This window comes from Panulirus ornatus, chromosome 8 (genome assembly GCF_036320965.1).
Source record: "Panulirus ornatus isolate Po-2019 chromosome 8, ASM3632096v1, whole genome shotgun sequence".
Taxonomy (NCBI): domain Eukaryota; kingdom Metazoa; phylum Arthropoda; class Malacostraca; order Decapoda; family Palinuridae; genus Panulirus; species Panulirus ornatus.
Window position 1 is genome coordinate 14,492,608 of NC_092231.1, and position 13,244 is coordinate 14,505,851.

Genomic DNA, 13,244 nt, shown 5'->3' on the forward strand with positions numbered 1-13,244 from the left:
AGCGGACAAAACCACTCTCTGGAACTGCTGTCTACAATCCCGTGTCCCGCCCACTCCATGATTGTAAGGACGATGCTAATTGACCCACGGGCATCTGTGTTATATCTGTACATCAGAACGTGTAAATCAGTCTAAGCGCTTTCGCATTTGCGCGCCCAAGAGCCGAACCCAGACTGCCGAGAATAGCAAGCTGTCGGTTGGCGTGCGACTGGACTATCGATGGGACAAAACCCGTTGTTCTAGAACTACTTTGTATTTATCTCTCCACTTCTTGACCCGTAGAAGGGGATCCTTTGGGTGTGTGTGTATGTGGGAGAGAGAGAGAGAGAGATCTTTCAGACATGTTAAGTATGACTGCTAATATAGCATTTATGTTTTTTAGCTGATGTTCTTAACCTGTATAACGAATCTTGTATATTGCTAAGTTTGATTACCAATAAGCTGAACAAAAGTTCATAGCAGGGGTTGAAACAAACTGGCTAGGACAGGTCAGGTGTTCTAACGATGAACATGTGACCTGTCCTTGCTAGAGCGAGACGAGGGCTGGTAACGTCATGCAGCACTACGCCCCGCTGGTCTGAAGCGGCGAGATTTCATTGGTTATACAATGGAGCTGCCGCCAACCCCATTCATCTCTCATTGGTCAATGATTTTCCTTTTAATCTTTGACTATTGTACATAAACCTAGACCATGCCGCACTGTCCTTTCACCTGAGAATGTGACACGAGTCACGAAAGGTTGTGTTACGGTATATCTAAGAGGAGCTACACAACTGGTTTCCACTTGAGTGTAGTTCTGTCCCTGCTATGTAGTTTGGCCAGGTTGTTATTGGTAATCTACTTGAGCAGTATATGAGAATCGTTAAAGTTGAGAACATTAGCATGAAAATGATGAATTTGCAGTCATGTTCGATTATATATATATATATATATATATATATATATATATATATATATATATATATATATACTGAGTTCATGGCGTTTCTTGGTGTTTTATGGTTGCTGTTAAGATCGTGTCGGGATAGTATAATCTAAACTTGAATACCTCTATTTGTTTCTTAGTTAAATATTGATCAAGTAAGGATGTGAACCCATAACTAGACCCACATAGTTATCCACATAACCTGTGCCTCTCCTCATGACCCAGGCTGGGACGGGTAGACGACCTGAGTCAGGCGGGCGAGGGACGTTTGTTGCACGTTATCTGGCGCGGGTTGTGCCTCGCGAGACCCTCCTACATCTGTGCCGCTGTGGGAGGAGTACTAATCGCACGCCTCGCTTGCCATTGTTGTCGCTATCACTATCATAGTCGGCGTGACACCGTAATGTACCGCTATATCCTCACTAAGTTAGGGGAAAACTGGATGGTAACGCAGTTTCATATTGAGCGATGTTCCCCGTAACCAGCACATGAAGCATATTCTCCACAATACTCCGTTTGTAACGGAAGGTATTGACAGCCAAGACATGAGCTAGCCTGGAGTTACCACACTGCACATGCTTGGCATCAGCTTCATCTGTTCCTTACTTCTCATGTGATAACAAGGATCATCCCCTTGTAACAAGTCAACACCGTGCTACTGCCTCTAACCTTCCACTTAAGACATATTTCGTTGCTTCTCCCATAACTTCTATTAGGTAGTAGGCTGTTCGTAACAGCCGCCTAGGGTGGTACTGCCGTCCTGACGAAGGAGCGTTAAAGTGATGCCCAGAACCATCTTACTCTCTTATGTTAGGATTACTGTTTTCTTCACTGTTAAACTTAATAACCTTACCTTTATTCACATTAACTTTCAACATTCTCCTTTCACTAAATCTCGGAAACTAAGAAGCCAGCTTCTGAAGTTTCATCAACAAACAGCAACTGATTCACTTCCTCGACCCTCAGCAAATTGGCCTGCCCCTTGCATTCTACTCCCAAACCAGCTCATTTATAAACCGGTTAAACAGCCAATGTAACATCATATACCTCTGTAACAGACCCGCCTTCCTGTAACAACTCGCGTTCCTGCGTTTCTTCTTTCTTACTCGAACACATGCCTTACTCTTTTGATGAAACTCGTTGCTTCTAGTAGTTTTGCCTTCGCACTGTATTCGTAGTATCTTAAACAAAGCATGTCACCCCTATTATACGTTTTTTCGACATATATATATATATATATATATATATATATATATATATATATATATATATATATATATATATATATATATATATATACATGCAGGAGGGTGAGAGGCTTGCACGGGATAGAATGAATTTGAACAATGTGGTTTCATGTTTTGCTTTCGTTGGACTGAACCAGGGCATGTGAAGCGTCCGGAGTAAACCATGGTAAGGTCTGTGGGGCCTGGTTACTGACAGGTAACTGTGGTTTCGATGCATTACACATGACAGCTCGTGTATGGATGTGAACTCTCTCTCTCATATATATATATATATATATATATATATATATATATATATATATATATATATATATATATATAGGCAACACACCCACATATGTTTATGCAAAACCTGCACTTCATCGCAAACAGATATAGGCACAATCACCAGTGGAAAGAGAAAATAAGAAACGTTTATTTTCTCTTTCCAGTGATGATTGTGCATATATATATATATATATATATATATATATATATATATATATATATATATATATGTATATATATGTGTGTGTGTGTGTGTGTGTGTGTGTGTGTGTAGCTTAGAAGAGAAATGCCTGCAAGCTTTTTAACTGCGAAGGCACAAATAACGTCCTTCGGGGACGTTTAAATATTTTCAATCTAGCTGTTTGTATTGCTCTCCATCTCTGGCGTTGATATGGCATTCCATATTTTAACTCGTATATCAAAGATAAAAGATTGTGATTTGTTCACCATTAAACATTTCCCAACGAACCTGTGTCCATTACGAGCAATCTATTACCTGGGCGCTTGTATGAAATGACTTCTAATACTTCATGGTGGCTGCTGCCAGAGTTACATTGACATATTTGAAAATATCTGGCATCTACTTGTGTTTTGGCCCACTGCAGCAGTGGTGTTCTGTCAATGGACAGTACACGCTTATAAGGGAAACGTGATGGGTTGACAGCCGCATTTAAATGCAGCGTTCAGGAAATACAGTGTGAAACTGGCATGAATGAAACTATATAAAAATCTAAAATGTAGAAGAAACTTACTTTAACCGAACACTGATTAATATGAGAAGTGAGATGACTGGGCTTTAGCCTCACGAGAAGTACTAGGATCATAATACGAAGATGAAAGTTATGAACTACGTACTGTATTACGTGTTCATCCTCGACTTTCTCTAGCGCATATATATATATATATATATATATATATATATATATATATATATATATATATATATATATATATATATATATATTATCCCTAGGGATAGGGGAAAAAGAATTCCTACCACGTATTCCCCGCGTGTCGTAGAAGGCGACTAAAAAGGAAGGGAGCGGGGGGCAGGAAATCATCCCCTCTCGGTTTTAGTTTTCCTATAGAAGGAACAGAGGAGGGGGCCAAGTGAGGATATTCCCTCAAAGGCTCACTCCTCTGTTGTTACGCTACCTCGCTCACGCGGGAAATGGCGAATAGTATATATATATATATATATATATATATATATATATATATATATATATATATATATATATATATATATATTTTCTTTTCTTTCTTTCAAACTATTCGCCATTTCCCGCATTAGCGAGGTAGCGTTAAGAACAGAGGACTGGGCCTTTGAGGGAATACCCTCACCTGGCCCAATTCTCTGTTCCTTCTTTTGGAAAATTAAAAAAAAACGAGAGGGGAGGATTTCCAGCCCCCCGCTCCCTCCCCTTTTAGTCGCCTTCTACGACACGCAGGGAATACGTGGGAAGTATTCTTTCTCCCCTATCCCCAGGGAAAGTTATATATATATATATATATATATATATATATATATATATATATATATATATATATATATATATATATATATATATGAATAAGAGCAAGGTTATTAGGTACAGTAGGGTTGAGGGTCAAGTCAATTGGGAGGTAAGTTTGAATGGAGAAAAACTGGAGGAAGTAGAGTGTTTTAGATATCTGGGAGTGGATCTGGCAGCGGATGGAACCATGGAAGCGGAAGTAAATCATAGGGTGGGGGAGGGGGCGAAAATCCTGGGAGCCTTGAAGAATGTGTGGAAGTCGAGAACATTATCTCCGAAAGCAAAAATGGCTAAGTTTGCAGGAATAGTGGTTCCAACAATGTTGTATGGTTGCGAGGCGTGGGCTATGGATAGAGTTGTGCGCAGGAGGGTGGATGTGCTGGAAATGAGATGTTTGAGGACAATATGTGTTTGGTGGTTTGATCGAGTAAGTAATGTAAGGGTAAGAGAGATGTGTGGAAATAAAAAGAGCGTGGTTGAGAGAGCAGAAGAGGGTGTTTTGAAATGGTTTGGGCACATGGAGAGAATGAGTGAGGAAAGATTGACCAAGAGGATATATGTGTCGGAGGTGGAGGGAACGAGGAGAAGTGGGAGACCAAATTGGAGGTGGAGAGATGGAGTGAAAAGATTTTGAGTGATCGGGGCCTGAACATGCAGGAAGGTGAAAGGCGAGCAAGGAATAGAGTGAATTGGATCGATGTGGTATACCGGGGTCGACGTGCTATCAATGGATTGAATCAGGGCACGTGAAGCGTCTGGGGTAAACCATGGAAAGTTGTGTGGGGCCTGGATGTGGAAAGGGAGCTGTGGTTTCGGGCATTATTGCATGGCAGCTGGAGACTGGGATTATATATATATATATATATATATATATATATATATATATATATATATATATATATATATATATATATATATACTGAAAATCACAGCAAACATACGACTTCTTAAATGTAGAAACAATACTAGGAAAAGAAAACACGAGAATCATGAGGGCTAGTTACAGTCCTCTAAGACGTGGAATTTACGTACGTAGTACATATCTTCTTTATAATGATGAAATGTTTGGATACACTCTCTAATAAGAAAGGTTCATAATGTACCATTACGGCTGTCAGTTATCAAGATATCAGAGATGTTTATTTTATCATCAGGTACCACATAGTGCTGCAGATAACATAGTGGCGGTGGCACCACAAAATCAACAATAATTCATAATACGAAGTTTTACGTTAATGTCGTGTACCAAATGACCTACATTTTATAATCTACTTGTCCTAGATAATTTGAATGAGTTTATTTTTAATGCATGGAAATTTTCCGAGAAGATACAGACACTTCCATAAGTTTGATAAGATATCCCTCAGGTCTGAACAAGTTTTTTTTTTTTTTCTTTTTTAAGTGAATTTGAGGTTTGAAGTAAAATTCACTTTGGGTTATCCAAATACTAGAATGAGAAAAAGAGGTATTTTTGGAAACAAATAGCAAAACTTTTAATGACTCCCTGCGTTTGAAAAACTTAGATTTATGTATTTCATTCAATTTTGATGCCGGTATTAATGGTTGATTTCTTGACCCTGTCCTCACGCCGATGCAGGAGTAAGATGTTGTTTTATGGGTATTGTCTTTGTTGTGTGTGGACATTCAGACACCGAGAGTTTGCAGGTACACTTCGAGCCTGCAGCGGCAGGAGCCACCTGCAACTCATGTCCATCAATGATTCAAAGTGCGTTTACAGGATAAAATGACCGTACTTCCTATCTTTCCCTATATTTACTTTTATCAAATAATAGAGTAATGTATTCGATGATTCTTTTCAGTGACGGCGCCGCAGTTTTCTTACAATATGTGTAAAACAATATACATTAGAGAACGAGAAGTGTTGATCACCTGGAATTACGCATCGTATACGGGATTACGTAGTTACTTTGGAATATAAACGACAGGACACAGCAGTGTCGAAGTGTGTGATAGTGTAAAGCATGTACAGACGAGGTATCGAGGTTGGGATTATAACCCTCACTTTTTCCTTCATTCTGTTTAGCAGGATCAAACAGTTTTAAGTATAGTGTTTAGTACCTTACGTACCAGAGTGATAGGCTTTCCGTTAATTTCCTTGCGCTCCTGTGCTTTTAGTTTATGACTTTTGTTGAATCCTGTTACTTTTAAGTAAGGTCCAGTAATTTCTTGCCTGTGGTGTGAGTGAAGGAGCTCAAATAGCCCAACTTGTCCAAAAATATTACCAATGTTTCTGTAATGTTATCCATAGGGGTGTGTGATGTCTCCATGGTTGTTTAATTTGTTTATGGATGGGGTTGTTAGGGAGGTGAATGCAAGAGTTTTGGAAAGAGGGGCAAGTATGAAGTCTGTTGGGGATGAGAGAGCTTGGGAAGTGAGTCAGTTGTTGTTCGCTGATGATACAGCGCTGGTGGCTGATTCATGTGAGAAACAGCAGAAGCTGGTGACTGAATTTGGTAAAGTGTGTGAAAGAAGAAAGTTAAGAGTAAATGTGAATAAGAGCAAGGTTATTAGGTACAGTAGGGTTGAGGGTCAAGTCAATTGGGAGGTAAGTTTGAATGGAGAAAAACTGGAGGAAGTAAAGTGTTTTAGATATCTGGGAGTGGATCTGGCAGCGGATGGAACCATGGAATCGGAAGTGGATCATAGGATGGGGGAGGGGGCGAAAATCCTGGGAGCCTTGAAGAATGTTTGGAAGTCGAGAACATTATCTCGGAAAGCAAAAATGGGTATGTTTGAAGGAATAGTGGTTCCAACAATGTTGTATGGTTGCGAGGCGTGGGCTATGGATAGAGTTGTGCGCAGGAGGATGGATGTGCTAGAAATGAGATGTTTGAGGACAATGTGTGGTGTGAGGTGGTTTGATCGAGTAAGTAACGTAAGGGTAAGAGAGATGTGTGGAAATGAAAAGAGCGTGGTTGAGAGAGCAGAAGAGGGTGTTTTGAAATGGTTTGGGCACATGGAGAGAATGAGTGAGGAAAGATTGACCAAGAGGATATATATGTCGGAGGTGGAGGGAACGAGGAGAAGTGGGAGACCAAATTGGAGGTGGAAAGATGGAGTGAAAAAGATTTTGTGTGATCGGGGCCTGAACATGCAGGAGGGTGAAAGGAGGGCAAGGAATAGAGTGAATTGGATCGATGTGGTATACCGGGGTTGACGTGCTGTCAGTGGATTGAATCAGGGCATGTGAAGCGTCTGGGGTAAACCATGGAAAGCTGTGTAGGTATGTATATTTGCGTGTGTGGACGTATGTATATACATGTGTATGGGGGTGGGTTGGGCCATTTCTTTCGTCTGTTTCCTTGCGCTACCTCGCAAACGCGGGAGGCAGCGACAAAGCAAAAAAAAAAAGAATATATATAGATATATATATATATATATATATATATATATATATATATTTATATATCCCTGATTCTCAATGACGTTTATCGTTTTAAAGTTGATTAGTCAGATGTGCGATCATATTTTTCCCAACCTGTCCAAGTCCCCCGTCAAATTAGAGGTCACAGGTTTTCACATTTTCTGATGTCCTTCAGGATGATCGCGTCATGGGGTGAACGATGAATATCAGACGATTTAGATAGAAAGCTGAACGAAGAATTATTAATACATGTTGGGTGAGTGTGAGCCAAAGCTTTACGATTGTTGAACATTTGATCGAAATAAGATGAAGACGCTGTGGTCGTGTTAGAGGGTGAACATGACAGTTGTAAGGATTCTTGGGGAAGGGTGAGTGTTTCAGAACAGTTCGTCGATTCACTTGTATTTCCATCTGCAGTGATGGAGGAGGAGGAAGAAATTGAATATGTATTATGAAGAACCTGAGGCAACAGCCTAGGCTGGACCTTTGGGAGGTGATTGATAGGTGTTGGGTTCCTGTGATACTGTCATTTGTGAAAGGTTACGTGCAATGATTGCATAAGTTGATATGGACCCTTTAAAAAAAGAAAAGCCCAATGATTTTAATATATAAACTGGTTAGATAACAAAATGAACAAAAAATGAACCTGATATGTTAGGTTTAGGGTTTTTCAGATCATATGACAGCAATACGTAGGTCAGCAGTTAAGGAAAAGGTATAGGGTATGAACAGTGTAGGAAACCTGCATGATGGTGGTAGTTGGTATATGTGAACTACGTATAAACCAATGAGCGCGCAGCGCTACATGCACGTCCGCCAATAGGTATTACCCAACTTCACCCCGTTACTCACAAATCATTTGCACTTGCTCCACTGACCTCTCTGCGCACTTCTGAGATGTTTATATGGATTCAAGTCAACCCGTCGAGACAATCCATGGAGGTACCTTAGCCTTCCAAGCCATTTAGAAAGGAGAAATTAAACTTGAAAAAATCAGAATCTAAGAAAGAGTTATTAGGTCATTTTAACAGAATATGGTTACAAGAGTGCAACTAATATATATATTTGGCAGTCGGTCCAATACTTTAATGCATAATGTAATGCGCAAAAGTGCACTCGGGACCTATTGTCTTTCTCTTTCCCTTGTGGTTATCAGCGCTTTTGTATTAAAGTATTAGACCGACCGCCTCGACAAGGATTCGAATCTATGCGGCTCGACCCCGGACGTCCCGTGAATATGCCATGGACAGGAACGAAATCCATTATTATTGTTATTACTTTTCTGGGTTTCAAGACTGCTCTGCAATCAGAAGCAGGGAAATAATGATTCCTTTAGAACAAGAAGTTCGACGCGACTGTACTCTCGTCAGCTAACGATGATGTAGTCTCGCAGAAATTGAGTTCACTCACGGCGTTATTTTTTTTTTTTTTTTTTGGACATTTCCCGCGTCAGCAAAGGTAGCGTTCAAGAACAGACGAATGAGCTTTAGAGGCTAAACTCCTCACTTGTACCCATCTCTGTTCCTTCTTTTGGAAAAAGTAAAACAGGAGGGGAGGATTTCCAGAACCCCCGCTCCCACCCCTTTCAGTCGCCTTCTACGACACGCAAGAAATACGTGGGAAGTATTCTTTCTCCCCTATCCCCAGGGATGATATATATATATATATATATATATATATATATATATATATATATATATATATATATTTATATATAATTTCTCTTGGAAAAAATCTAAGGTCTTATTGTTGTCATCATTTTTATCCTCGTCTTCTGCCTGCCCAGCGCACTAATACTAATGGCCAAAGTTAGCTTAACGTAAGCATGTATGGAAAAAACGGATTGAGTACTTCACTTCAGATGGGTCTGAAAGATGATCTGTTAAACGATGAATTTATCTAGATTCATAAAAACTTGATATTCTAAGAATGAACCTAGGAAAGGATTAGTTTGTTTATGATGTCTCAGAGTTTTGTGCTGGTGAAATTTAGTAACATTGCCACTAAGAAATACATAGATTTTCCCCCTAAAATTGAAAGTATCTAAGATATACAGACTTCGTTTCGATTTTGTTTCAGGGTATTATCTGTACCCATGACGCATGTTACCATTGAGTCGTATATCTCCAGTGTAAGAGGACCTGGGGTATTGTTGAAGGTAGGAAATGTAGTTATCAGGTGTGGCAATGAACGCTGGCTGACACAATATTATCGCTCCTCCCACCTTACCTCATTGTTTCCTTCTTGCTAGCCACAGTATCATTCTTCCTCCCCGCAAGTTTACAGTTTGTTACAATTTGATAATCTGTTAATCGTATTCGTTTAGACATAGAATTCTCAACTACGAAGACTTTATATATTTGCAAAGCCTTAATGTTATTAGGCATTCAGAGATGCGTATGGGTTCCTCTAATGGTCAGGTGTCCTGTTTACTACTGAGGGGCAATTACTAGAAGGGTGTTGCCATAAAAAAAAAAAAAGATCGTTTATAGTCCATGTAAATCTGACTAATATATTTCTGGTCAATTCTTCTAGCAAATGATTAAGTTTGACTTTGACGACTAACTGCTCAGGGAGTAAAGTGTATAAAGAATAGAAAGTCGTTGATAAGCCTTTAAAAGAAAAAGGTTTGGTAACTGATGACACACCTCCTGGGGTTTCGTACAAACCTAGTTGTTCTCATGAGTCCAAGTAGTGGTGTGAATACGCAGGCCACTCACAATACAGTTACCTGCCTGCAAGAGTTGAGGGTAGACGTGGTACGTTCGTGTGGTTTATACAGTAGACCAGGGGAAGGACACACGCCGTTATGGGAGAGAGACTCTTCCTATTGCTGATGGTCGTCTGGCCAGTTGGTGAGTACTGCCCACACTTACTCAGCTGCTGAAAAATTCCTCGCTATGAACTATATAAATATTGAGACAAAAACAAAAGTGTTGATGAATGATTGGAAAGTTAGTAAAACTGAAGAAGCAAAGGGCTACATATGAATACTGCTAGAGAAGACAGTGGGGAGTGACGTTGGCCAAGACGCTGTCACCCGGAAAATGAAATGTAAGAACATTTTTGTTCATCAGCTTATCCTGGAGAGAGAAGATATATGTCTTGAAAACAAGAACGCACTCTCCATTTTTTCTTAGCCAAGCGTAAGAACGTGTGCAGCTGGCGAATAGCAAGCAGTTCAGTTCTCTTGTGTTTGCTTTGCCAGAAGGTTTGGTGATTATATAAACGTGTCGTCGAGTCTCGAACAGCAGTGCACTAACGTAAATCAGAACACTTCCACAATAAGCAAAAATAGACTTAGATCTGGGGTACATCTTTTGACCATTTGGCTTTCCTTTTGTAGACTTAGATCTTAGGTATAACTTTTGACCCTCCTTTTTTTTCAGAAATTAGTGATCTAAACACAAAACTTTGTTATCTCATTTGTGGTAATACCATTCATGGTGCTGATATGAGTATTTATTTACGTTCTGTATATCTCTTCAACACGGTTGTATTAGTATCAGGTCCATTTGTGTATATCTTTGCATTCATGACAAGAGAATTCCTGACACAGATCAGCCACTTTTTTCCTCTCAAGGGTTTCTATTTTCCAAACGAGATATTCCTTACATTCCGAATCTTCGGTCTCTCTGTCTCCGTGCCATCTTGATCCACCAGCTTCAGTCTCTCTTTGCCAATATGATCCATCAACTTCATTCTCTCTGTACCAACATGATCCATCAGCTTCAGTGTCACAGTACCAACATGGTCCATCAGCATGAGTCTCTCTGTACTGACATGATCCATCATCTTCAGTCTCTCTGTTCCAACATGATCCATCAGCCTCACTTCGTCTCCACCAACTTGATCCGTCATCCTTAACCCGCTACATCTTGTGGCAGCATTATCCTTTCATCATGGATGTCGTCGTTCGTTTTTTCTGTTAAATGCTATATGGTATTCGTCGAGGATGATCATCATCCTTGTATTTAGTTTGACTCCCCGATTTTAATCAGATTTCTGTTGATCATTTTCATCACCTTTGCTGTATTACACCAGTTTTCGCACGCTTATCATGCTAGTCCTTTGCGCCCTCCAAATCCAAATACGTTCCGAATCGAACCAGAGAAATGAAATGGTTGGGTCACCAACAGGCGAAAAGTATTCATGACTATATTCTCTTTTACCTGGGTTTATCACCGGTATTGTAAACTATTCCTTCCATGGCGGAGTTCATGCATTAGAATGTGCGGAAAAAAATCTGAGAAATTATTATAACCTCCATCTTTCACACCTCTTATTACATGATCTTCCACGAATGTTCGTGGTGCAGTATACTCATTACAATAGGATTTAGGAAGACAGGCTTCAGAAAATGCAGCAACTGCTGCGATTCCTGTGTATGAGTTACAGTATGACGGAATTTGAAATGGTATATGAATAGATTCAAGAGATTCATCCTCCACATTTTGTTCAGACGGAAGTGTGGTAAGTTAACCTTTGACAGAGAGCAGGAATCTTTTGTATCGACAACCATCGTGCAAATCCCTGTACTCAGGTTACGTCATCAGGCAAGGTGCACATAGATGAAATATACCTCGTGCAGATCGATGAGATTTCACTGATTTTATCCCTGAATTCTGCTTAAAAGTCGCTTTTCAACATTCAGTTTTTTTTTTTCCTTTCCTTTTATAGGAAATGATTTAGTTTGTACAGAAATTTTGAAGTTTGACGTTATGAATTATTTTTCTGAATAAATGAACCACATACACACACACACACACACACACACACACACACAAATGAGAATTTGAATATCATTTTGAAAATCTATATGCAAAAGGTTCACGGTGGTTGCCGGCTTTGATATGGAAAAGAAAAACAGGGTTTTTAGTTACAGGCTTTTACTTGAAGTAGTCAACGATGTCAAAAAGCAAAGGAACTTTGAAATTTATTTGAGAAGAGAGAGATGCGGTAACAGACGCAGGCAAACTGACAGACACATACAGTGACAGACAGATAATGTAACATAAAAACATATAGCACAGTGACAGACACATCAGCAGAGATGTTGACACAGGCAATGAAACATTTACGGTGACAAGACAGCCAGATCCATGAGAGACAATGTTATATTCAGTAACAGACAGCCAGACCCCTGACAGACATTATTCATCACTGTATACCACATAGCGTTTCACCAGTATTCCTTACATTAAAAAAGTATACCTCTTGATAACATCTCACAGCTTCCACGCTCTGTAGCACAGCTTGACCCTCGATGGTGCTATTTCACTGGGAAGATGACCACTAATTCTTGATTGTTTTATATCCAGCAGCTTTGCTTACCTTCTTCAGGAGTTTGTCGAATGCAAGTCACATGTACTTTACTCTGTGATACTTCCGCAGCGTGGGGCCTGATGGTTGCGAGGTGCCCCGAGGGTTGGATGTCGCGTGGGGGCACCGACCAGTGCTACCTTATACATGAGTATGGTAGGGAAAGGACCTTTAACGACGCCAGAGTCTACTGCCAAGCTCGTGGCGGTGACCTAGCTATTGTCGGCAGCGTCGAAATGCGGGTAAGTGGCTCACTTCCATCACTTTAACTCAACTTCAATTTTAGATGAACAGGTGTTTGTTTAGAAATTTCTCAAACTGACCGGCAGTAGAATAGTCATCTCAGATTAGAGTTAGGTTACAATAGCCTCATTTCAACTATCTGTGGATAAATTCAGTGCGTTAGACCGGTACGATATAGGGTAACTGTCCTCAGCGCGATGTAGCCTAATCACTGTGCACAGCTGCTACCCAGCATGTTGGAGTCCCTCATCCTGAGACTCATCGTTCTTATTAGCTATAAGCGAAAATTTCTTTATCTGATCTTCCATGTACAAGAAATGACATGTAATTAGTTGATG

General features: G+C 40.0%; 1 protein-coding gene across 1 annotated transcript in view; it reads left to right on the plus strand.

The window, feature by feature from the left end:
- Positions 1-10,047: 10,047 nt before the first annotated feature.
- The window catches only part of LOC139749841 (macrophage mannose receptor 1-like), a 97,324-nt gene continuing 94,127 nt past the window's right edge, over positions 10,048-13,244 (plus strand). The window contains exons 1-2 of the mRNA XM_071664153.1: positions 10,048-10,196; positions 12,736-12,905. Coding sequence (XP_071520254.1) covers positions 10,151-10,196; positions 12,736-12,905 — 216 coding nt within the window. The 5' untranslated portion in view covers positions 10,048-10,150. The remainder of the gene's footprint in view (positions 10,197-12,735; positions 12,906-13,244) is intronic.